The sequence below is a fragment of the Columba livia genome, chromosome 18 (genome assembly GCF_036013475.1).
Source record: "Columba livia isolate bColLiv1 breed racing homer chromosome 18, bColLiv1.pat.W.v2, whole genome shotgun sequence".
Classification (NCBI taxonomy): Eukaryota; Metazoa; Chordata; class Aves; order Columbiformes; family Columbidae; genus Columba; species Columba livia.
The window spans coordinates 13,917,635-13,943,395 of record NC_088619.1 but is presented as its reverse complement, the minus strand read 5'-3'; the positions used below and the strand labels follow the sequence as shown (position 1 = coordinate 13,943,395).

Here is a 25,761-nt window from a genome sequence, read left to right as displayed (position 1 = left end):
TTCTTCTTTGGTGTAACTTACTTACAATGAATCCTTACGTGGTGTAACTTTTTCTTCCTTTAAGGAGGTTCTGTACCTACAAAGCATTGTCAGTGGCAAGCATTTGAAGACCTTGTCATGGTACTAAAATTTTCACGGAAAGATTTTGGTAGTCGTGGTCAGAATGCAGCAGTTAGGGTGGACAGGAAGAATGAGCAAAGTAATGAATGCCGTCTCTTTAAAGGTAAATGTTTTCATTTGGATATCGCTGGGTTTCCACAAGTCTCTTTTACACACACTTTCTCTTATTAAGTAATACATTGTGTTGATAAGAAGTATGGGAAGATAATTGCTACTGTGACTTGCTCTGTTATGAGAACTAGGATAAAAGCGAGAAAAATACTGAGCTGCCCTGCATAATAGAAGTTCTGGCTTTTGCTATGTAATTCTCAAAAGTGTATTCATAATCTGAGGGCAGATGCACCTGCAGGAATCCTCTGTGTTTCTGATTAGCAGGTCTTTAAAAGTTGGAAGGCTATTTATCCTCACAGTTTTCATTTAGAAGTGGCTATATACTTTAATGTGGAAAATACCAGTGTGGCTGTTCCACACAATCTTGATGGTTACAGAGATTTCTTTGTGGTACAGATACTTCAAAAACTATTGAAAATAAATCCTACACTTTATACTAAGTAAAAGCATTTAAGGAGTCCATATATTCCATTTAAACTGCATGAAAGTACTCAAAATCTCCCTTGGAGGAAGGCACATAGCACTCTGAGGTCTCTCATCCTTCACTCTCCGGTGGAGAAAAGCAGAAGCACAACTAGTTGTTGTCCTAATTTCCCCTCGTTCCAGAGCTCTGAGTGACAGCTCCTCCATGAAATCTGTGAAAGGCAACACTTTCAGAAATTGATTTTCTAGACAAGAACCTTTACAGTGAATATACAGATTTGTAAGTAGATCATTGGCTATAGGGTACATGTTCCTTTCAAGATTGTTTATTTTCTCTTTGTAAACGAATGAAGATTATTTGGTCCTTTAACATTTGATTTACAAAAGCAGCAATTCATGTGTAGAAAACACTAAGTGAAAACAAAGCTGCTGGTTTTTTAATAGGGCTAAACCATCTGGTCAGAAATCTAGATTTAATACAGTTGTGAGGAAGCGTAATCCACCACGAACTTAATCCTTCAGCAAAGTAGTTTCTAAAATGCACTGGATGAGAGAGGTTAATTATAAAAGGGTTTAGCTGTTAAAGAATGCAGTACTTCACTGTTAAAGACAGCACACTTCGCTCTGGCTCATTCAGGTGACAGTGAACAGCATTGCGTTTATACGTCTAGAATCGAGCCATTGTATGAGCCTGAATTGTACGGACTACGTGCATCGTTCAGTAGTTTCGTACCAGGAGCGCGCAGAGGCCTGATCTTCAGCAAGGGTTTGCTTTGCAGCAAAATCCTACTCACCTGATCAGCAAATATTTGCACAGGAATGACACTTTATGGCTTTTTCTCAGACATTGGTGTTTTTTCCTGCTTAATCTTAGTAGGACTAATATGCTTTGGTTCTTTTGATGAAACCACTGCATGCTGCTGGCAGAGGGACAGCAGAGTGACATCTGTATATACACGATCTATGGAAATATGGAGTCTCCAAAAAAATCTTTAAATTGTTGGCTAAAAATGCATAGATGAGATCTAGGTCTGAGAAATATCAGCATAATGGACAAATAGGCATGTAGAGAAAGGGGAAATTGTGTGTCATCCTGAAGCATTAAGCCCTAGTCTACTGTGTCTTTGCTGGGACCAATCCAGGATACTTGGGGTGGGATATGGACCAAAACAGGAATTCATTTGGTATGTTATGCACTAGGAAGAAAATGTCTAGTCCTGATCTCGTAGCCAGACAAAACATTTGGTTTATTTGCATCCTCAGCTCGGTTCAGAGCTGCAAGCTTTACGGGCACAAAGGCAACGCAGAGCTTCTGGTATTTCCCATAATCTGCAAGGGAAAGATAAGATAAACTGGTGATTCAGTGTTTTGAGGTCATATACAGATTGTTTCCTTAAAAGACCCCGAACAGCAAATGTTACTCTGCTCTTACCGATAAGAAATTGTATTTTAGGTTTGTCTGGCATTGTTAACCACTGGGTCGTATGCCACATTTTTCAGCATGGCTGGAATGTGTTTTGCTATTTAAGAATTTTAAATACTAAAATCTAGATGCACTTCTTCATTGGATTCAGAGTTTTCCAGTGAAAGGCTTTAAACCGCTGAAACAGTAGTCGCTGGAGAGTCAGAAGAGCAAGAGCTCTCCTCCTTGTTCATGGCTCTGAAGCGTTCCTCTGGGGTAGCAAGGACAGTTGCAGGTGAAATGTTGCTGAGATGATGAAGCAGCTACTGACATCAGTCGAGAAACGGTGTACAACTAGAGGTAAGTAGCTTTTTACTCTGCATGCCCCTACCTTTCCTCACTCCCTTAGACAAATGCAGGACCGTTTCTCTCACAGACTGTCCCTCTAGCAAGAGACTTTTAAGAGCCCCAACTTTTGCAGTAGATGCACAGTGCTGAGAAAGCTGCTAAAATAACGTATTCAGAAGCCGCTGCCTCTCAAATGCAGTTGTCAGAGTTCTTCACTCTTCAGACACGGGCGGGTCGCCTGTCTTCGGCAGGCCGCGCAGCGGGAGCGCCGCGTGCGGCTCGGGCCGTGCCCGTCCTCCTCCCCAGCGAAGGGCTCGGAGAGCGCCGGAGGCAACGAGAAGCTCCGGCTTTCTGTCACAAGGACGCATTGACTGCACGCTGACAAATTCTGTCCTTTCAGCCCACCTGGGAACGCTCGTTCCTGTACCAGCGTACGGCTTGATCTGGCCAGCGGGGTAGCAGAGCATTTGATTACACCTCAGGTCTTACCAATTTAACTAAACTAGCATAAAAAAGGTAATCATATGTTTATTAAAACATGGGGTTTTATGTAAACTAGACCTACTATCTTTTCAGTGTAAATATACAGAGAAACTTTTGAAGCTGAGCTTAGAGAGGTTTCTCCAAAATTTCTCAGAAGAGATACTTGGAATTAGACACAAATAGGTATGAGCCTTCTAGATAGCAAAATGTTACATTGTTCCATTGAAGAAACTGTAATTTTGATTCACTTGCATGTAGCCTTGATATTATACCTTAAGGATCCAGTCTTAGCTGGGGTACCATAGGATTTTTAAAAAAACACCATAAATGCATTCTTAAACTGTTTTCTTAGGAGCTTTTAAGTTTTAAAGAGCATCACTTGACAATAAAGACAGCTTCCTGGCAGGCAGGTTGGTACTCAAAATATTTAGGGCTTTTTAAGTCATAGCAGTTGAGAATACTTTACCTGCAAACAAAACCTGAAGCCCCGTTCAGAGGACAAGAACAATAATTTCTACATGGAGCACCACAAAATTAATAGCTATTATTTTAAATCAGCTGATGCTTTAAAATAGTCTCCAGGATCCTTTACAGCAGGAGCCCATTTCGGTTTTGGATCTGGCCAAACTGAGTCATGGCACAAGCTGTCCCCTGGCCCACATCACGTTCTGGCTGCCTGTCAGCTGGTGGGCGCTGCTTCTTTTCTCTGCTGTAAGCACTCTGCTTCTGTATAGCTATTTCAGCACGTGCAAATGAAGCCAAATATCTAAATCTGGGTGTTAAAGTTACATTTTCTAAGCTTATTTTCTCACACCCACAGTTTTTGACAACCAAATGAATATTTATTCACTACATTTGCAACGGTTTACTAGAAAAGCATAAAAAATTCTAAATATAAATGTACACATTACATTAAAGTGCGTTAGCAACAAACAAAAAGTAATTTGCACAAAACTGGTGTACTGCCATAATCCCAGAGACGAGCGTGGCCGATGGACGCGGGCACACGTGCACGGGTCAGCACTCACCGCCCCAGCAGGCCGGGTTGCGTTCTCCCGAAAGCCCTTTACCGTTGTCTGCTGACGCTTTTCTCGGGGTCGTGATGCAGCTGCATGTGAGTGTATTGGGGATTTTCATTTTGAAGTCTGATTTCTTGGTTAGGGCAATGTTTTCATTTCTTTTTAGAGAATAATTTTACATTGTGTAACACACATTTGTTTGGTTGGGTTTTAATATTAACAAGCATGAGCTCTGTCCAGTCCTCCACATCGTACCTCCATACCCTCCCACCTCTCAGCTTCAGGAAGTTGCTGGTTTAGCAGCAGGCACTGCTGAAGACTTGCTGTAACGTATTTAAGATCTATAGAGATTGGCATTTTCAACAGAAAGCTGCATCACTTTAAGATTTTTTTGTTCTGCTGAGATCTTCTAGGATCCAAATAATTACAAGGTATTTTATTCAGAATTTTGTTTTAAAGCAAATTTATCTTTGTAAAGGAGGAGGAGGAAGAAAACAGTTTTAACTCTGCATTGCTCATTGTCTAGTAAACAGGCCAGTTGTCTCTACTGGGTATTTTGCATGTTTGATATACATACACTGATACATACATATATATGTGCACACGCATACACCTCTTTATATATTCTCAGTGTGTTACAGGCATTTATACACATACCCTCTCCTTGTATTGGGAAATTAAGGGCCTAAGATCCATTACGTGATCAAACACAATATTTGAACCATCAATCCTATAGTGCACAATTTATAGAATGTACAAGGATCTAAAAAGCTTTAAAAATTATGCTTGTCTGGACACTAAAAGACCATTCGTTAGTTTCAGAGAAACAATCCGCAAAAACTATCTTTCTACTGTTTTATAGTATTATACTTGGATTTTTTGCACTTGTGTTTCTCAATTGTTTCCCTTACAGATGTCTTAAATAGATTTCTGAACTATGTGGCTAAAGAGGTTACACTTGCTCCAAGAGTGTATGATGCAAAAGCAAATTATAATATTGTCTTTGGGATACTTGCCTAACTGTTGTACAATTAGCTGCGTTCCCTTTCCCCTTTTCTTCCCTTTTCGTTTTTCAAGGTACAAAATGGTGACCAGGTGAAGGTTGAACAAAGGTTCATCCAGGTAGATGTTGCGTGGAACTGTTCTGCTTGTGTCTCTTTAGTGATGCTTCATGACTCTGACCATGCACATCCTCAACATCTGTGAAAGAGCACATCTCACAAAGTGCCCATCTCAGTGGCGTTGAGAATAAAGAAACACTGTGCCAAAATACCTGGAGGGTTTTTAAAGGAATTCCTTTTAAATTTACAATAAGCAGAGTTAAATTAGTGAGAAGCCAGGCTAGTCTTGCCAAGAGAAGGAGCCCTACTACGATCCTCTGCTTCTGTTTGTGAGTTACCAACCAACGTTCTGAGACAGTGCTGGGAACCCAAGGATTCACCGTGGGTTTGGTTTTGGTTTTACATCTTGGGATAGGAGGGAGGGTAAAGACTTCTGTGGCCATGCCCATAGGAGCAGTTGGGCCCATGGCTCAGCACAGCCTGGCGTACCGGCCTGCAGTCATCCAGGCCGAGGACCAGGCACGCACAGAGCTTTCCTTCCCATCAGTATCCTCCACCTCTTGCCAAGGAAACAAAGGCAGCTGGACAGGATGAGGACTGGAGGGCTGGATGTCACCCCGAATGGAACAGAATGGAAGCAGGGAGCTTAACTGGCTTCAGAACTCAAAGTATTCTCAGGCTTGACAGTTTTGATGTTGCTAAGAGACCTGCGTTAGGAGTTTCTCATCTCTGCGTTGGTGCGTGTTGTAAATAATGAAAATGGTAAAAGATTTTATAACCTGCATGAAACTGCTTAGCAAAGTAAGCTCTAACTTCTGAGTCAGTAAGTGTCCCGTGATCTGACCTCTCCCGCAGGAAGCAGCTGCTCTCATGAATACTGCAATCCATCGGTAGGTCTGTGCTGAAAATAGCACCCGAGCACTGCCAGCCCTGCACAGAGCACTTCACTTCATCTCTGAGCTGGGGAAAAGAACCTTGCATAGGCCAACCAGGCACTTTCAACACTAGATTTACTTCAGAAATTAGTCATGGTGTCTTGTTGAAATGTGTTTCCCTTGCCTTCATGTTTCCAGCTTCACTATAAAGGTATTACGTGTGGAAAACAAAACATAGTCTGGAAATCTGGAAAGTCAGTACAATAAGGCCAGATCTTCAAGATGTTAGGAGTCTGGACAATTCACAGAGCGTGCAGAAACTTAAAATTGTGCCAAAACCTGAGGTCAAAGGAATAACCATTTACTTCTTTGATAAAAGTATTGCATTATCTGGCAAAGAAATCTATCAATCAAAACCCGCAGTAAGGCAAAAATGGCTATTTGAGAATCTGAATTCTCCTTTGAGAAGGTTTCTAGCTTTTGCTTTTGAAACAGAACAGGGACCTCTAATCTGAAAGTCATGTCAGGCCATCGTGTAGCGCCTGCAGCGGCGTCCAGGGGCATCAGACACTGACCCGCGGGTTCCCTTTCCCTCTTGCCCTTTGCACACGGCCTTCTGGAACGAGCCGCGCTGCGCTCCAGGAACTGAGTTAGTCTTCAGCACGCTGGAGCTAAGTTCAGTAACCTAAGTTCTTATAACCAGGACATGCCGGTGCAATTCCTGCAACAAAATTCATAAAAGGTTTTAAAGTAACACACTATATGCAATATAAAAATAAACAGTTTATTCAGTGCAGAATCTATTTGATTTTTAATCACTCAAAGAAAAGTCACAATCCTAACTCTTCCAGCCTGCACAAGGTCACGCTGACACTGCAGACCCGTTCTGAAGAAACGACCAGAGCGGAAGCTGGTGCCTGAGGTACTTCCACTGGGGAATGGCTCGTGGTTGTAGCACTGTGTCGGATTTACTGTATGTTTCTGTTAAAATGCTCGAGTATGAAGCAACTAATGATGTTATTTTTAGCAGGGATACACGGTTTTAAGGGATTGCAGTCTTTTAGTTTTCAGTTATTAAACAGAACAATTTTGGCACCTGAAAGCCAATATTCCTTTGCTACCAACAAGAAGACTGAATCTGGTATAATTAGTCTGCTTTGAAGACTTTTACTGAAGTCACAAAACCTGGAAAGCTTTTTATATACATATCCAAAAGGTGGGTTGCAGGAATATGATTTTTTATAAAAGATTACATTTCTTGAATGTTTTTGGGTGGAAAAAAAAAATATATCTATATAATGCCTCCTTTTCTATTCAGTGTCCTCACAATGACTCTCTTTCCCTTTCTGTGCTGCTTCAGCTGTGCTGTCACTGCCTCACCTCACCTGCTGCTTCTCCTTCGCCCGCACCCGTGTCAGAGGGATTTAAACACCCTGCTGTGTCTGTGCAGTGATTAGCAGGGCCGACCCCGTTCTTGAGTGGTCCTTATGCATTGCTGCCAGAAACACGGTCAACAATTCCGTCGTGTTTCCTCAGCAAGCAAGAATGGCACCTTGAACTTCCATGGATTAAGCAAAAGGATGCGGAAGTGGGGAAAATGGGGAAAGAAAAGGAAAAAAATAATCAAGTTCAAAATAAACAAGGCATGCACGCAAAAAGGGAAAAAAAAGACCTTCCTATATTGCTAACATTGCATTTTAAAGATGGCTAGCATGTTTCAAAATAGTCCAGTCCCTTCCCTAAGTCTACACTTACGGATCCCACACTGATCCATACGTTATCTGGCAACTTATACTGTTTCTTTTATATACAACGTGGGTGCTCAGAACACTCTACTGAAGGTAGTACCTCTCCTCCCATGGTGCACTCGCTGCTCTTCAGTGACCAGCCAGGCAAAGGCAGGCGAGCTTTGCTCGGCTTGTCGGGATGGGTTCTGCTGGTTCTCTTTCCTTTCGGTGGTGCCCCAGCCCCGCGCCGAGCGACGCGCCCAGGACGGGCCTGCCGCCCCCGTGCAGCGCCCGCAGGTGGTGGTTACAGACATCACGTGTTCAGACAGAACTCAGAAACACATTTACATGAATCGAAGTAACAGATACTATCAAAATTAAATTAGGGCTGAGCCAATTAATCTAAAAAAGTAAGAAATAAAAAAACTAATGGAGACCTTTAAGTTCCTGAGATTTTTCTCCATCCCAAACTCTTTCCCTTTCACAAAGAACACAGAAAGGGAAGTTATCTTTAGCCACACAATACAGCGATTTCACTAATATTGTCTGAAAACATACACAGAATTCCACTTTTCTTAAAATATAGTCTTCCTGTATCTCTTCCAAGTGAGCAGTTTCTGGCGATGCATAGCAAGACTCAGTTTGTGTTTAGAAAAGCTTTTTTGTTTACATAAAAAGTATAACCACAATGCTCCACCTTTTACTGATAAAGCTAATTTTCCGATAAAAGGTTGTCTAGCTAATCAGCTTCCAGAGAGACCTGATGAGCTGACTGGCCTCCATTTAATAAAGCAGATAGCCCAGCCCTAAACTAGTTCTATTTCTAAAATAAATAGTGTTGAAAAATCTTCCTTTCCTACAGGCTGGGCTGGCCGCCCGTGCTGCTCACACACACGTTTCTGGGTTAGTTACAACTTCACCGTTTTTCTCAGGCTCATCTTTCAGGAACTGCTCCACCTCGACAGAGTCCACCTTAGCGTCCTCGGGAGCTTTCTCTTCAGATTTGTTCAGCTCCTCTCTTTCTGCTGCTGCTTCGTTAGTCTGTGGTTCGTCTGATTTCTTCTTGATGCAGAAGAAATTTCCCAAAGCCAACACAAGTGCCGAGGTGGTAACTTCAATTCCAGCAATAATAAAAACAAACATGTACCTCCCCGTTGCATCCAAGAGTTTTCCTGCAAAAGACAACATTCCAGGTAATTAACAAAAGTGATTATCTTGCAATGGATTTTTCCTGCTTTTTTTAAACGTTTAAATTCCTCCTGTCTGGGAAGTACCATGACTATCTCAGCAAGTTTTTTCTAATTAGCTTTTTAACAAGTTTATAAGAAAATATTTCTCAATTATTTCATTACTTCACCTCCTGAAACACACACTCCTACGCACACACAGTCAAGCCATTCAACTGGAAGAAAACCAGTCCAGCCTTCATACGCAAGAGGTGAGACCAAGGCCAGGCGCTGCAGCGCAGCGTGGCCCGCGGCCGGGCTGGCGCCCGCGGCCTCCTCGGCCTCCCGTCGCGTCTCCTTTCTCATGCGTTAGTCAGGTTAACTTTTCACAGCACGTGGTGGAGGTGAAAGAACAGGAGGGAGAATGTGAAGGCAGTGGTGCAGAGCACTGCTTTCCCTTTATGGGTTCTGTCATAATTAGGATACTTGATGCTTTTCAGTGCCTGGTATAAACAGTTAACATTCCATGGCAGTTAACTGGCGGGGTTTGGCTGTTTCTTTGTTTTCAGTTCAGAGCCTGTCAAATTTCTGTTCTTTGAGTAGTAACTTATTTGCAATTCTGAATTCAAATGAATGACTGAATATTTTTAATGTTCCCTTGTCTTGGGGCTGCGCGATGTGCACTAGGAGCAGTCTGCCTTTCTTAAAGCAGTCCACTTTTAGAGTCCTCCTTCTAAGAGTTTTTTTTCCCCTCTTTCTGGCGTTTTCTTTACTCCTCCAAATCTACCATTGGGTGTAGAGAATCTATCCCAGTACTTTCCAAAGCAAATTGACAGGTTTCATATTCTGAGTCCCAACTCCAAAGAGTTCTGAACTTTAATAAAGTTATTCACTCTGTGTGTGTAAAACTCATCTCGTACAATATTAGCCATCTACTAATAACAGGTCCGGTGTAGGTTTTCAGTGGAGAAGGAGCAGCACCTACAGATGGCAATTCAACCAATCCTGAAATATATCCGAGAGGGAAAAGATTCATCCCACCCTGTCTTGGACTAGTTCAGACTGTAACTGCAGAAAGTCATTGAAGCATGTGCGACACAAGCCCAATATGCACTTCTTGAGTGTTGTCTTTTTTCTCTGATCTCTTATATAATTTGTGTAAATGGATGCAATGCAAATGATTTTGAATTCTGAAATGAATGGTATACTTACCTGCCGATGGTGGACCAATTAGAACAGCCACAGCTTCGGCCAGGAGCACTAAACCGATGGCACTGGAAAACTTCTGAGTACCAACAATAGCCATGAGAACTTCAAACTGAAGAGCACCTACCATTCCATAAGAAATGCCAAAGAAAATGCAAAAGACCACCAGGCCACCATAGTCAACAGACATGGAACCCATGAGATCTGTAAAGCCATTGAAAATCATAGCAAAACTGAAGAGGTAGACACAGCGTGGTCTAACCCACTTAAGACCAGCTACCATCCCACAAACGGGCCGAGCAAAGATATCAATGAATCCCAGAATAGTTAGAAGAAAAGCTGCTTTGGTGTCTTGGTACCCTAAATCCTTGGCATAACTCACAACAAAAACTGGGGGAACGAAGAGGCCAAGCACCATTATAGATGCTGCTAGTGTGTAGACTATAAAACCACCATCTTTAAACACACTGAAATCCAGAAGTTTTTTCTTCGCTTTCTTCTCAGCTGGTTCTTTTGCAGCTTCTGACTTTTTGGGTGACTCCAACGGTCTCATTAATGCTCCACAGACACAGCAGTTGAGCAGCATCCCACCCAGTATCAGGAACCCTCCTCTCCAGCCGTACTCGTGCTGCAGGACCTGCCCCAGCGGAGAGAGCGCGCAGAGGAACACGGGGCTGCCCGCGGCAGACAGCCCGTTGGCCAGCGGCCGCCGCTTGTCGAAGTAGCGGTTTAACATGATGAGTGAAGGCTGGAAGTTCAGTGCCAGACCCAAACCTGTAGCAGAGGGTATGTAGAAATTAATACTGGCCTACAATATCTCTATTAAAAAAATTCTAATTACAGTTTTTCTGATTCAAGATAGTTCTATTTTAAATGGGCAAAAGAATTCTAAGAGAACATTTCAAAAAGCAGTCCACTTCCATAATATTCTTGTACACCATGGTTACGCTTCGCTGATTACAGCAGTAGCTATGAAACATACCAGAAAAATTAATATTCGTAAAAAATAAATGAGAGTTTAATTCCACATTTATCTGCCATCTTTATAAAAGCCCATCTTGATGATCCCAATGAATATTTGTCACTTCTGCAAAATTTCAACTTAAGCTAAGACTTTAGCAAACTCATTTGCAACCATGCTCGCTGCTTACCAGTGATCACACCCGCGGTGAGATAGATCTGCACAATGCTCGTGCAAAAGGAGGCAATCACCATCCCCATGGAGGCAAACAGGCCGCCCACCAGCATGACGGGGCGACAGCCAAAGCGATTGACACACACGCTGCAGAGTGGACCTGCACAACAAGAGCAGGTTACAATTGCTAAGATAAAACAATGTTGGCAATTTACTTTATGTCAGTTTGCATTTCTTTGGCAGTGTTAGGTTTACAGTTGGAGTCAATGATCTTAAAGCTCTTTTCCAACCTAAATGATTCTATGATTCTTTCCATACTTATTCCATACTGTCAGGCCAATCCAGAAGAATGTTCTTTCCTCTGCAGCCAAGTACTTAGTCTTTTTTGTCTTCACAGTGCCATGCGATTTTTCTTTGTCATCATCTTCAGTAGCTGCTGAGTTACAGAAATTTAATTTTGTCTGCAAGCTGGATGTGCTTAAGTAACTTTTGGATTTATGTGATAAATAGTAATTCTTGTTTGGAATGCCTTACTTGCACACAACTAATGATACGCAATCACGATTCATGCTGTAGATGGCTGTACGATTTACAAACATCACTGTACGATGCAATGCTGTTTCAAAAACAGACCTACCTGTTCCATAAAGCATGGCCAACAGAATGGAGGAAATCCATGCAGTGTCACTATATCCAATGCCAAATTCCCGGATAAGTTCTTTAAAGAAGACGCTGACTGCCTTTGGAAAGGCATAGGAAAATCCCGTGATGATAAAACAGCCGAACAGGACAGCCCAGCCCCAGCCCCCGTCAGGGGCTTTAACGCCAGATGGACCATCATCCACCACCACAGCCCCCATGGCGAGGCTCAAGTGACAAGAGTGCTCCCTAAGAAACAAAAAGCAATTACAGTGTATAGACACTGGGACAAATACCTCACCAACATCATCTCACCAAAACAGGCAGAAATTGCACCACAGTTAAAGTTACAAATAAGATCTGGGACTATTTTAAATACAAATCTCATGCAGTGCTATTTTAACTATTCCTTGTTTGGGTTTTGTCCTTAAAAAACTTGCAAAAAATACATGAAACTGAGATGCAGACAGGTGGTTTTAGATGAGCACGCGCTCTCAGCTCTCCCAAAGTCAGAACTGGATCTCAGCCAAATCCCTGTTTCATAGAAAAACTGAATCCATTACCGCAGTTCAGGGGTGTATTTGACTTTCACAAATATGTAAGAACTACTACATTAAAGGCTGCAGGATTTTTGTCACAAGACCTTGTTATACAAAGCTCCTGGATTATTCACTTAGGAGACCTGGATGCAAAATCAGCAAAGTAATCCCAGCCCAGCCGCACCCAGCCCCGCCGCACCCGGCCCTGCCGCACCGTACCGCCATACCCGGCCCCGCCGCACCCGGCCCCGCCGCACCCGGCCCTGCCGCACCGTACCGCCATACCCGGCCCCGCCGCACCCGGCCCCGCCGCACCCGGCCCCGCCACACACGGCCCCGCCGCACCGCACCGCCATACCCGGCCCTGCTGCACCGCACTGCCATACCCGGCCCTGCCGCACACGGCCCCGCCACACACGGCCCCGCCACACACGGCCCCGCCGCACCGCACCGCCATACCCGGCCCTGCCGCACCGCACTGCCATACCCGGCCCTGCCGCACACGGCCCCGCCACACACGGCCCCGCCGCACCCGGCCCCGCCGCACCGCACTGCCCCTCGCACGACGGGCAGAGCTCGGGCTGCTGGTGAGCCATCAGTTCTAATGTGCTAAGTGCCGAAGCTAAACTGCACTGAAAATATATATGTGCAGTTATTGTGGACGACGTTAGTAACTGCAGCAATGCTCGGTATCGCTGCCTGCCTGAAGCAATACTTTCCATTGTTTTTATTACATTATCAGTAAAATTTTTAAATATTTGATGAATCATCTTTCACATCTTCCATATGCAGCCACAAGTGCCTCTGCATCTAAAAAATAAAATATCTTATTGTGAGAATGTTATGTACTAGACAGTAATGCTGCAAAGTTTTAGAGAGATACTGGAGTAAAAAACAAGAAGTGTCCCTGTATGTGGGAAGCACAGGAGGTATTGTATGAGAGCAGTGACGTTCTTGTAGGGTCACTTTGGGGCACTAAATTAAAGTCCAGAGATGCGCGTCTGCCAGCCCACCCGTCATTGCTTTCTGTCCACCCTTCAAAACTGTCCACCCGGTAACTTCTGTATGATACAAGGTATAAAGCATTTTTCAAAAAAGGATTGATTTTAAAGCAATAGCCAGATAGCACAGAGTAGGTACACGCAGTGTCATCCCTTGTGATGCTGGCAGCTCTGTAACATTAATGGTAACAGGGAAAACGCTGATTCAAGTATCTCAGCTCAAGTGTGTGAAGAACCGAAGATGTAAAACTGAAGGAGCCAAGGGGCAGGAGGAATTCACACTCCCACTGCTCACAGACTCCCACTGTCACAGAGCATTTCCCTTGGAGTGAATGTTTAAAATGTGGAGGAAAGGTTGTGTAATTTTTACTCCTTTTTGTTGACCATCTCTCGTTGCAACACGAAGTGGGTAACGCTGTGTGAGCACGTTTGCTTCAGAACACCAATGGGCAGTTTATCCCGATCGCTCAGCAGCGCGGACAGAATGCTCGGCGCCAGCAACAGAGGGCTCGTGCCGCGCACCGGCCGCGGGGACGGTGTCCCCCGAGCCCAGGGGCAAGCTCCGCTGGCCGGCAGTGCCGCGCCCGGACGAGGGACCGCACCCGAGCCACCTCGGGCGGCTCTTCCGACGAAGCGCCGCTAACGGCGCCCCGGCGGCCCGCGGGCTCCCCCGGACAGAGCCGCTCGGCTCCGCCGCGCTCCTGCAGGGGGCGGGACGGCGGCTCGTCCCCCGCGCCCCGCGGCGCTGCGCACGCGGCCGGACAAGCTGCGCTCGAGCCGCGGGCACGGCCGCTCTGCCGCGCGCGCCAGCACCGGAGCCGCGGGCGGCGGCCCAGGGCGGGGCCCGCTCGCGGCGGCCCCGCGTGACCCCGCCGCTGTGACGTGCGGCCGCGCCGGCCAACCCAGCAGGACGCGCGCGCTGGCGGCCGCCGCACTGAGACGTGCGGGACGTGACCGGGCGGATGGGCGGGGCGCCTACCGTAATTGCGGCAGGGCGGCGCACGAGCTGCCCGCACGCCGCGCGCCCGTCCCGCGCAGAACACGCGGAAACGCGCCCGGCCCGGCCGAGCACACCGGCCTCTCGGAGATGTGCTTCGCTCCACCGGGCCCACAGGGCTCGGCAGCCTTGCACACCCGGAGGAACGGCCTCTGCAACGGTGGCGTGCTCTGCTGTGACCAAAGAGCTAGAACGGCACAAGCGGGGGAATCTGGCCTTTATGTCACGTCTACGACCACATTTGGCTAAAAAAACACCATAAACCAACGTACTAGACCTTCAACACCATCCTTTTTAAGATCAGTCTACATACGCATGCATCCATATCAATCTTGTTCACCTGGTTTAATCCATCACTAGTTCACATTAACACATCAAAATTAAAAGACCACTAACCAGAACTAAATGAACCTTGTATCTGCAGAAGATGCACCTCATTCCGCTCCCTTCGTGCCGCTGCCGCGTGCCTTCCTCGGCCGGGCTGGACTCACCTCCCTAAGAACCGACAAGTCGTAAGGAGGTTCCCGTGTGGAACGTGCGAGCCAGAGCGCCTCTCGGCAGTGGGCTCACGGCTGATCTGCACAGGCAACACTTTTACTTAGGATTTGACTTAAATACTGGTACACTGCCCAAGGCTGTGAAGACAGGAGGCTACTGTTGCAGCTTGCTTTGCTTTCTGCTTTTACTAGCTCAGCCCTGTTTAGAGGCAAAAGATTACATTTAACTGGCTGCAGTTCGGTTTCGGTATCGCCATAATAAACATTATAATTGTCACTATTTATTCCAGATTCCTCCTATGATAAATGGGTTCTTGCTCTGGCAATGTGTAAAGCAAAGGGAGCAAATGTAGTTAAATGTGTGGCGCACCATGTTTCTGAGATTATCCTCTTATTGCCATGGAAACTAATGCAGGCTCAGTTAGGAGGAATTATTAGGTGGCTGTAGGTAGCATTGTGGGTGGTGTGTTTGGCGCGATGCTACAGTGTATATAAACGGAGAGCATTTGTGTTATAAAAAGGAGCAGCTAGAAATGGCAATAATCTAATATCAGTGTTTAGACAGTATCCTTATAGGCCACGTAGCCATACTTTATGATCAGCAGCATGGGTAGGAAGAACATTTGTGAGTTTGTGGGCTGGCCTATACAGCTTGAGAACTTCCTCTGAATTAATTTATTTTACCTGCGGCAGAAACCTTGAATAAACTTCCACGCAGGGAACCCAGTTCAGACTGGAATTCAGTCTGGAACTCTACAAGGCTAAGATCTGTACAATTACAAAATGAGGAAGATGGTCTAAGATGAGCAACATAGAGATCATCCTTCAGCTTCTTATCCGTGGAACAAAAAGAATAACGATTCTCTCTTCGTAAGGTGTTGGGAGTATGGATACACGGAAAAGCACAGACTTCTCACTACTGTGTTAATAGGAGTCATAAACCATAAGTCATATTTGCCCAAGGGTATTAAAATCTAAGCAGACTAAATAAAAGATGACTGGCAGCACTTTTAATCTTGAAATACATACTTGCATAAATATTTTCTTTAATTACAGATCAACAGTAACTAACAGTTCAATCTTCTCGGGTACCACCTTTGAAACAAACATATTAGTTCTCCAACAACAGCATTATCAGCCTCCCTAGTTGTTGTCTCTACATCAAATACCCCGTTTCTGGAAAAGTGGACTTTTCTTCCTAAAGTCTATGGGGTTTTTTACACCACATCTTTTGTCCTCAGTGCAGTAACATCAGCCTCACAGCGGCACCTTCACCGGACAGCACATGCCCTTTTGTCTGTACAGAAAAAGTGACAAAGATGCACTTGAATTATTTGGCTGCTTTCTGTACGTTTTCAAAACCAGAAGCTGCAGAATCCGACCTTCAGCTGCATACTTATAAATCATTCTTCATGCCTCATGAAAATTAATTTCAGCCCTGCAGCTATGGTGGCTTTGCCATGTGTCAGCGCTTTGAAAAAAACAAGCATAAATTATTGCCAACTGTTTATAGCAGCGTCCTTATTAGTCTAGTATGAACCCAAAAGGTGACAGAGCTAGATAAATAGTAATTAAGGGTCCGGTCCCATCACCACCTGGACATTCATGCTTATTATTGCGGACTACCATGGAACTACCCTGACACAGAAAGTGCTCACATGTATGTGCACTGCATCTCGAGCTAGTTTAGCACATGTAGCTGAATATAGTGGGAAAAGATCATCTGGCTAAGAGGTGTCATTTTACAAAATCACTGTGGACAGTGCAGCGGCTTAACATGGTGTCATGCATTGGGATATATGAAACCTCACTTCTGTCACCTTCAAAATATCACCTTAATATTTTTTATAATTTACCTGGAGCTTTAATTCCACTGAAGCACAACAGGTGTACTGTACTAATAGACTGTTTTACATTTTTAAACTGCCAATTGCCACTCCTTAACAAACTACCGCTCCCTCTGAAATAAACATTGCGAAACCACACAAGCCTTCACTGTGACATCCTAAATTAAACCGCTTTCCAACTCATTTACCAAAAAAAGCACGCAAACCTGCTGACCAAGAGTGCTTTTCCACTAACGGCTGCTAACTAAGTGCTAACGGTTTGCGTCGGTGAGGAAGTTGTATTGCTACAATTCACGCTCACTTTTGGGCGCTCTTCCTGCACAGAAGTCAGGCAGGCGAAGGAACGGACCTTTCCGCGTGGATTACGAGCAGTAGCACAAAAGGCTCTTTCCCAACAGACTCGGAGGGGCCGCGGGGGGGGCGGGTGGGAGAACAATGGTGGCGATCGCGGCCACAGATGCTCACGCAGCCTGAAGAGGCGATTCCGCGCCCGAGCGCCCCACGGAGCAGCGGAGCCGCGGTCGGGGCTGCGCCCACGACGGGACGGTCCCTCAGACCGCGTGTCGCTCGCTTTGGCGAACGTGAGCCGCCGCCGCTCTGACAAAGGGAACTCCGGAATTCACCTCCCGGGACTCTACACTGAAATCAAGGTGAGCAGCAGGGAAGGGGTCGCGGAGGCGGGCCGGACGCAGAGACCCTCGTCGCCCGGTACCGGTCCGAAGCCGGCGATGGCAGGCACTGTACGTGCGCTGGGGCCAGCGGCACCGCGCGCCCAGGCGTGACCCGGTCGCCAAAGGGAGAAGCCGGGGGCAGCGCTCTCTCGCAGCCCAAGCGCGGCTCGGTCGCAGGAACGCTCCCTGCCGGGACTGCGCCGTCAGACCGGCGGCGGCGGGAACGCTGGGCGACCCGCACCGCAGCGCCAGTTTCCCGAGGAAGACACGCGCCTGCCTGGCCCCACGCGCGGGAGAAACGGAGCGGGCGGGGGCTGCCCCGCCTTCCCACGTGAGGTGGAGCCCGGGGGGAAGGACAGTCCGCGGCGTGCCCCCCGCCCCACCAGCAGCGTCTTGGCGACGGATGAAGCCGCGACGCCCCCGCCGCGCTCGCCCAAAGCTTCGGCCGCGCTAGAGCGCATCCGCCGACCCCCGCAGCTCCACGCAGAGATGCGCTCTCGGACTCCCCGGCGTTCCGGGGCCGGATCACCCGGCTCCAGACCACCCCGCGCTCCCCACGGCGTTCGCCCCCGTGCGCAAGGCAAGCATCCCCAGCATCACGCACGACGGCCCCGCCTCAGTACCTGAGTCACGTCCCGCGCCCCAGCGTGCGGGTGCCGGTGCTCACGCCGAACCTGCCCGGTTCCCCGTGCGCCCGGGCAGACGTGCGCCCAGCCAGACCCGCCCAGCGCGGCTGCCGCGCGCTCCGCCCCGCCCGCGCCACAGCGGGGGCGCCCGCGTTCTGGCGCCGTCACGTGACCCCTTCCCGCCGCTACAGGTTCGTCCGTGCAGGGGCGCGCCGCCGCGTGCGGTCCCGCGCGAAGTGGAGTTCCCGGCGCCGCGCGCGAGGGGCCAACACGAGCTTTCCGCCCCTTGCGGACCGGACCGGACCGGACCGGACCCGGACCCTGCCCGCCGGGAACGCTGCCCGGCTGCCGAAAGTGCGGGACCCGAGCGATGGACTTGCATATACAAACTGGCTTCTGTAGTTGAGGTTTGTTCCGTGCTGCTGTTCCTGTTTTCCAGGGGATGATCACAGTTTCTTCGTTGTCTTCTCACATAAGAAAAGCTCTAGATTAACAGGATCAAGAAACTGTGTTCTTCTCTGCCAATCTGTTTGTTCCACTGCTTAGATAAGTCATGGCATACATCATTAAATAACTTCTACTAAAAAAGGTAGTATTTTGATAACAGTATGAAAAAAACGAGTCATGATCTGAAAAGTGAACAGTACATCTTGCAGGCAGACAGACAAAAGCATTCAATAAAACCAGCAATTTACAATGATAAAGTTAAAATGAGTGAAGCGTTCCAGATTTGGAGAGACCTGTCAGCAGGAGTCGGTTGGTGGGCTGTAGTGCAGCACAGAGCAGGACAGCCCTGGAGAGCTGTTGGTGGAGGCTGCAGAGAAGGTGGGAAGAGAAGGAAGCAGGAAATAGGATTGCTGCCTTCAGCGTCCTGGACTACCACTGCTATAGTGGACCTGCACTTCAATGTAGTAAAAGCCATTTTTTTCCACCAACAACTTGAAGCAAAAACACTTCAAGAACTTGATTCTTCTTCTCATGTTGCAATTTGGAGCAACTGAAAGACAAAACAAACAAGAGACTTCTATCCCAGCAGAATCAGAAGACTGGACTCAAAAAGACCCCTTGCATCCTACCCACTGTCCATTTACCCTGACTTGGGGTTGTTGTACAAGGCAGCGCAGGCTCAGCTCTGCTGTGTGTGCTCACCCGTGAGCTTCTCTTGCTATTGCCAGTTACCACGTTTGTGCTATAAACAGGGACTATTTAGGACCAAAAAACTCTGAGGTGTATGAAGTGACTTCAAAAAGAAAACTTTGCGTGCCCCGTCTTACCTTTCACACAAACACGTATGTTTGCTTTATTGGCTTTTCTTTTTCAAACCTGACTGTGCCTGAAGTGATTTTTCAGAATACAAATCCAAAATTTTCATCCAAAGCACATCATGAAGTCCAGTTTTATAGAGTCGAGATGTAAAGAAACAGACACTCACTACATTAATCACTTACAAGTCAGTTCTGGAAGCCTAAACTTTCAAACTTCTTAAAAGAAGTCTTCCCCAAAAGGAAGTAATTTCATTCCAAATCTTTCTGAACTACCTCCTTATTTTGGAGGGATAAAGGTGGAAAGTCAGAGTTTTGGAGCAAGGGAGAAGCTCAGGAGGATGCTCCAAGACGGGAGGTGTCAGGAGCCCGTGTGCATGGGCGGTCTCGCCTTCACCACCCACACACCTGGAGGGGCTCAGGAGTGGGACATGGCCCGGCTCGGCTAGGCTCAGCACGGCTAGGCTAGGCTCAGCACGGCTCGGCTAGGCTCAGCACAGCTAGGCTAGGCTCAGCACGGCTCGGCTAGGCTCAGCACGGCTAGGCTAGGCTCAGTACGGCTCAGTTAGGCTCAGCACGGCTTGGCTAGGCTCAGCACGGCTTGGCTAGGCTCAGCACGGCTAGGCTAGGCTCAGCACGGCTCAGCTTGGCTCGGTAAGGATCAGCAAGACTCGGCTCTGGAAGGCTCAGCTCTGCAGGGCGTGGCAAGGCTGGGATCGGCAAGGCTTGGCACGGCTCGGCAAGGTTCGGATCGGCACGACTCGCAGAGATAGGATGAGAAGAAGCCTCAAGTTGCACTAGGGGAGGTTTATTTTGGATAATAGGAAAAACTTATTCCCGAAAGGGCTGTTGGATGTTGGAAGAGGCTGCCCAGGGCAGTGCTGGAGTCACCAGCCCTGGAGGGGTTTGAAAGACGTGTAGATGTGGTGCTAGTGGACATGGTTTAGTGGTGGACTTGGCAGTGCTGGGTTAACAGTTGGACTCGGTGATCTCAAAGGTCTTTTCCAACCTAAATGATTCTATGATTCCTGCTACCTGTGTGGAGATACCCAGGGGCAGGGCTGTAACTAGAAGAGGATAGGTAGGATACAGTACCGCCTTGGGAAAGCTATGGTGTTGCACAGATTAGTAGCTGCCAATATTTTAGAAGTTTCTTGCAGAAATCGGGTAATACAGAGGCGGAATCTGAAACTCTTTTCATGCCATAAAAGTTTGTTTCCTTTCCCTGCGCATTGTTCTTGCTTTGGCTTTTGAATCAGTTTTGCTGAAGTTCCCGTTTGTACCTGTTTAGGGATTCATTGCAATAATGTGCAAAGATAAGCAAGGCTGGGTGATCTGTTTTGGATGCTCAGATTTCAAAAGTCATTTGAGGCCAGATTTCACTCTTGTATTTTAAACCAAAGATGATTCATATAAACAAATGAACTAAATCTCTTTAGTAATTGTAGTATTCTGAAATTATATGTAGATACACTTCATGTAGCTAAATGAAACTTGATTTATTTCAGAAGTCAAGTTATTAGTTCTGATTCTAATTTTCAGTAGTAGTTACTGGTGGAAATAAACCTCTCATTTTTCTAGATGGCATGGGGTTAGGAAATACAGGTCTCTTCCAGTGACCTAAGGAAAGACAAATAAAAACTGTTGATTGCATTTTCTTTAGATTAATGTACTTGAGGTATAATTCGTGCAACAGTCAGGTTTCTGAAAGGTCTCTCGTCTGACAAAGCTGTTCCCATAATCCAGAAACAAGAAAGAACAGAGCATTGCGGGAAGCTTGCCTCATGACTTCCAGACAAGTGAGTCATCTGGAGTGACTAAGGGAAAACCCAGCTTTACATCCAGTCCGCGTGTTACATCATCCTCGGTTGCATGTAGACAGCTTAGAGATACCTTTTTTAAATAATTAAATGCCTTGGCAGCAGAACTTACGTATCTGTGCTGCGTGACCTTGTGTTTCAGTTGGTCTGCGCTTGCTCTACAAGCTTTTAAAGGTTTTCACACGGTGCAGTGTGAGTTAGGAGACAATGGGAAGTTCGTTCCGTTTGCTCCCAATCCCAAGAGCTGCACTTGAAATGAGCCAAGACTCTGCATCCTGATCTGCACTAGGAAGAAATGGTTTTATACTAAACAGTCTGATAAACAGAATGTATAGGGAGACAAGTAAACAAGAGAATGAGATTTGAGAGTATTCAACCAGTGTTAGCTGTGTTTTGGGAGCAGAGTGTGTCATTAAAAGAGGCCAGGGCTGTGAAGGAGTGTGCGCATCTCACACAACGTGGAGGAGGGGCTGCTCCGGGCCAGTGGAGAGGATGAAATGGGGAAAATGCGAGGACATGACAGCTGGTGCACGGAAGTGAATGCAGTGAGAGGAACCGAGACGCGCGGTTCGCTGAGCAAGGGAGGCGGTGATGGGAACCGGCGACCCCGGCAGCGCTGGGGCTGCGGCCGGAGGCGGCTCGGAACCCGGAGCCGCGGGGCCGGGGCCGGCGGGGGCTAGTCGGGCGGCACCGGCGCTCGCCACGGGGCCCGCCTGGCGCTGGGGGCGGGCCGGGCCGGGCCGGGCCGCGGTTGCCACGGAGACGGGGCCGCCTCGGCCCGCGAGGCGCGGTGCGCCCCGGAGCGGAAGGACGCGCAGGTTGGTGCCGCGAGAGCGGGGCCGCTCCGCGGGTGGGCTGCTCCGCGGCCGCCATCGGGGGGCACGGCGGCCGCACGGCCGCCGTTGTGCCGCAGCTCGTCCTTCGGAGCTTCCGGCGCGGCACCCGTGCGCCTTATGTCCTTTTCTCTCTCTGGGGACCCGCTGTCTTTCTGCGCCGTTGTGCTACTAAATGCTCTGTGCGCTGCCCCCGAGACCCAAGCCTTGTTTTGTGCTACCGTGTGCTCCCCCTCCTGCCTCTCTCCGAGGGACCCGAACGTTGCCGGCCTCCGTGCGACCCGCTCTTCGGCCTCTGGGCCCCCCCGGGCCTTCACGTCCTCCTGGAACCTGCCTCTCCCTGCAGTCGGTTCTCCAGGCACTGTTTTCCTTTGCCCCCGTTCCATTATGTCTTCCTCTCCCTCTCTGCACTCAAAGTGTACAAAGCTCTAGTTCTGTGGAGGACCCGATCCCTGGCTTGCCAGCGCCATTGCCCTCCTCCATCCCTATGGCTTGTCCCTTCCTGTGTTTGCTCGGGGGATGCAGTGTCAGCGCTCCTCATGGTGCGCTGCCCTCTGTCGACGTTCCTGGTCACGCTAGAATATGCACTCATTTCACAGTCCCTGGGGCAGTTGTTTCTGCCCACCATACCTTGTCTTTTACTTACGCAGTCCCTTCTGCCCGCTGTTCGTCTGTCTGTCCTGCAGTGTGGCAAAGCCAGACACCCGTCTGTCCTGTTCCCCCAGCACAGCCCACCCTGGGCTCTGGTAGAGATGCGTCCCTGCTCAGCACCTGACATCCCAGGTTTTTCTTGGATGGTATTAGTCCTTAGCCTGTCCCTCAGTTTCTGTTATAGTTTATCTATTCTGAGAAGATCATATGAAGTGCGATGTATTTGCTGGTTTATGCGTCTAACCTTACTTCTAAGGTAGATAGCAAACCAGGTACTGGTAGTAAAGAAGGAGAGAGTGCATAAGTGATGCTAACTTTTATCACCAATTGTCATAACTTTTTCTTGGAACTTTGTTGACATTATTTCATTTTTTAAAAAAATGTTGGTGTTTGATGGGGGGTTTTTTGCAACAATGCTACAGCACAACTACTTAATGGAGCTGTGCCTGTGTCGATTGTTTGTCTCGTTAGGACTTGCAGCATGCAGTGAAACCGCTGTGCTAATAGCCAGGTGGTCTCATTTCTGTCTGTTACTGCTTCATAAAGGAAAACAGCTGTGGCTGGAGATATTTAACTAATACTGGTTGGGTGGCATTTTCTTTCTCCTTCTCTTTTCTGTAGTTTAAAGGAAGAGGAGCAGTCCTGGTTTATTAGCTCTGCTGGTGTGTTCTGCACATATTATTTTTGGTACAATAAGGATATATTTTAAGGAAGGGAGAAGCGAGTATAGCTTCTTTATGATTTGAATGAATTCTTAAAGCTTTATACTTCTTTGACAAATAGGGGCTGTGTGGAAGTCTGAAGGTTCTCAAGTATTACTCTGGAATGTTCTTCAGCATCAAGTTGTTCTTGCTTGGTCGAAGTGGCTAGGTTGAGCCTGGCATCCAACCTCTTGGTGAAGTAGCATTCTAGTAGTAACAGCTGCAAAATCTCCACTGCATCCGAAATGCCAAACACATTCAATGGGGTGTGATTTACAGCAAAGCCATAATTTTCCTTTTGCAAAGAGGTTGATATGAGTCCCATTAGGCCCCTGTGTGGGGAAACAGGAGCACCGATGAATCGCCTCTCTCGATATGCCTGAAGTAAGTGGTTGGATTATAACGGGTATCTTTGCTTTTTAGGTTGTACAGGTGAGCTGCGCTTGTTGTAAGATGTCTCTTACTTATATATACGCTGTTTCCTAAGTCACCTTTTAATGTCTTCAAATATAGGTTTGTTATTCTTTTGACTGTAAGACATCCAGGTGTTTGGTGCAATTTATGTTTAAAATTACAGTGTTATTTCCATTATAGTCCTTACTGAAACTTGCTTGCAATTATAAATACTGCTGCTATCAAAGGCAAAGTGCTCCCTTCTCCCCTATTAAATTGCACTTCTAAGTTCCGTGATAAACTGAGGTGAAACTCACTGCAGTGGTATCAGGAGGATTCTGGTCCTGAATCCAACTATAAATAGTGGCATTCTTAGTTTGAAAAAACAACTGCAAAAAAGATCTCACCGCAACCTGTTCCACTGACAAGCAGATAGTGATTTCTCTTTCCACTGATCTGACAATGATTCTTTGAATTTGCTCAAACCAAATTGATAATAAAAGTACTAAATCAAAGATACTAAAAAACAATGTGCTTCTGTTGTTTGAAGCCTCACTTAGTTGCCTCTGTTCCAGGCACGGAGAACTCGCTCGTGCGGGCCAGGCGGGGGACGCGATGCCGGCTTCAGCCAAAGAAGCCCGAGCCAAACAGTTCAAAAAGTTGAAGCAGCAGATTAGGGAACTGCAGATGAGACACACAAGTCTGGAAATTGAGCTGTACAGAAGAGAACGGAGTCACAGTGCTTGTTTAAGGGAGAAAGATGCTCTTATTAGAAAGTGAGTGGCTTGATTAACCTTGTTTCGGAAGCTGTGATGAGAGAAATTTCAAACATTCAAGATGAGGGCAGCAAGCAAGGCTGAGGTTAAAATAAAATGTCCCCAGCGTTTATCCTGCTGAAATCAACAGCTTTGCTCTGTGTACCATAGGTATAAACAACAACTGTCTCTGGCAGCTGAGCGAGAACAGGTTCTGGAAGAGAATAATAAAATGCCAGCAGAACTGGACTGGCAGCAGCTCTGTGAGAATGCTGAAAGTAACTGGTATGGGAAATCAGAGAACAGAGCACGAAGCCCGTCTTCAGCAGGAGAGCAGGTGAGAATTTCAAATTAACCCGGTTCAGGAACCGTCTGTTGCACAGAGAGCTGGGGAGTTTTTCCGTATTATGTTTCTCAGGGGAGGTGTGACTTCAGCCTTCTTTCAGAAGTCTGTAAAACAGTAATTCTGTGTTGTGCACAGCAGTTCATCAATTATACTTGACCAAAGACCAGATACATTTTTGTGGATAATCTCTAACAGTGGCCTTTTCTTCCTTGTAATGAAATCAAGTCAGCTCGAGAGGTGCCACTGCTTTTCTCTTGCCATTGCAACAGAAGAAGAACGTGTCCCTCTTGGAGCAGCCCCAGGCCAAAGAGAGCGTCAGATCACAGGATTGCTTGGGTTCTACCAGGGGAACAGTGTTGGGCCTGGAAAACTCAGAGTATTTTTGTATGGAAAAAAAAAAAGTTTCTGTGAATTGTACAAGCTTCTGCTGAAAAATTATTGTTTATTGTTTAGAGACTATTACACAATGGGCTAACAACAGTTCTCAGTGACCAGCTGTTTAGTAAGCTCATGGGTACAGAGGAGACTCTTGTTTATGAAGTTTAGGGTGCAGGCATTTACTCTGGTGTTTTATTTTAGCATTGTCTTCCCAAAATGATTCACAGGCATCGGTAGGTGTAGCATAGGAACACACCTGAGAGGTGGTTCGGCATTGTCCATTTCACAAAGAAAAGATGAGACAATAAAGCCAGCTTATTTTCCTGTGGAGGCGGGGTTTGACAGGGCCAGCGGGGCTGCGCCTCAGCTCTCTGTCCTGGGCTTTGCCATGTCTTTTTCTTTGGTTTCCTGTTTTCTCTTTTTTGATCTCTCCGCCCTTCGTCCCGGCGACACCGACGTGCTCTGCTTTGCTCCCGCTCCCTCGCAGGGGGAGGCCGACCGACAGAGATCGGACTGCAGGCTGCGTGAACTGAAGACTCTTCTTTCTGCCTTGCCTGTTGAGAGAGAACTGGCGACCCAGGCATCGTTTAATCACTGTATTTTACCTGAAGGGGAGAAACAGGTTAGACAGTTCTTAATGTCTCAACTTGGATGGATTCATTCAGAGATGACAACTTCACGGGTCTTGTTTCCACTTGACTTGTTTTAAGCAGCTCATTTCTTTCATAT

At 47.0% G+C, this 25,761-nt stretch overlaps 2 protein-coding genes across 16 annotated transcripts in view; one reads left to right on the top strand and one right to left on the bottom strand.

The window, feature by feature from the left end:
• Nucleotides 1-6,605: 6,605 nt before the first annotated feature.
• SLC16A3 (solute carrier family 16 member 3) lies at nt 6,606-18,028 on the bottom strand. 2 transcript variants are annotated; one of them, XM_065034260.1, is made up of 5 exons: nt 17,891-18,028; nt 11,714-11,964; nt 11,093-11,236; nt 9,948-10,715; nt 6,606-8,741 (listed from the first exon to the last, which is right to left on the bottom strand). In XM_065034260.1, the coding sequence occupies exons 2-5, from the start codon at nt 11,934-11,936 to the stop codon at nt 8,455-8,457; spliced, it is 1,422 nt and encodes a 473-aa protein (XP_064890332.1). In that variant the 5' UTR covers nt 11,937-11,964; nt 17,891-18,028; the 3' UTR covers nt 6,606-8,454. The 2 variants fall into 2 exon arrangements, with proteins under 2 accessions (XP_064890332.1, XP_064890333.1); XM_065034261.1 differs by lacking the exon at nt 17,891-18,028 and adding an exon at nt 12,787-13,740.
• CCDC57 (coiled-coil domain containing 57) overlaps nt 16,470-25,761 on the top strand; it is a 25,881-nt gene continuing 16,589 nt past the window's right edge. For 5 of the 14 annotated variants that reach the window (XM_065034189.1, XM_065034190.1, XM_065034191.1 and 2 more), the window contains exons 1-4: nt 21,536-21,793; nt 24,129-24,329; nt 24,480-24,645; nt 25,520-25,654. In XM_065034189.1, the coding sequence (XP_064890261.1) occupies nt 21,567-21,793; nt 24,129-24,329; nt 24,480-24,645; nt 25,520-25,654 (729 nt within the window). In that variant the 5' untranslated portion in view covers nt 21,536-21,566. The other 9 variants (XM_065034184.1, XM_065034182.1, XM_065034183.1 and 6 more) reach the window with 9 other exon arrangements.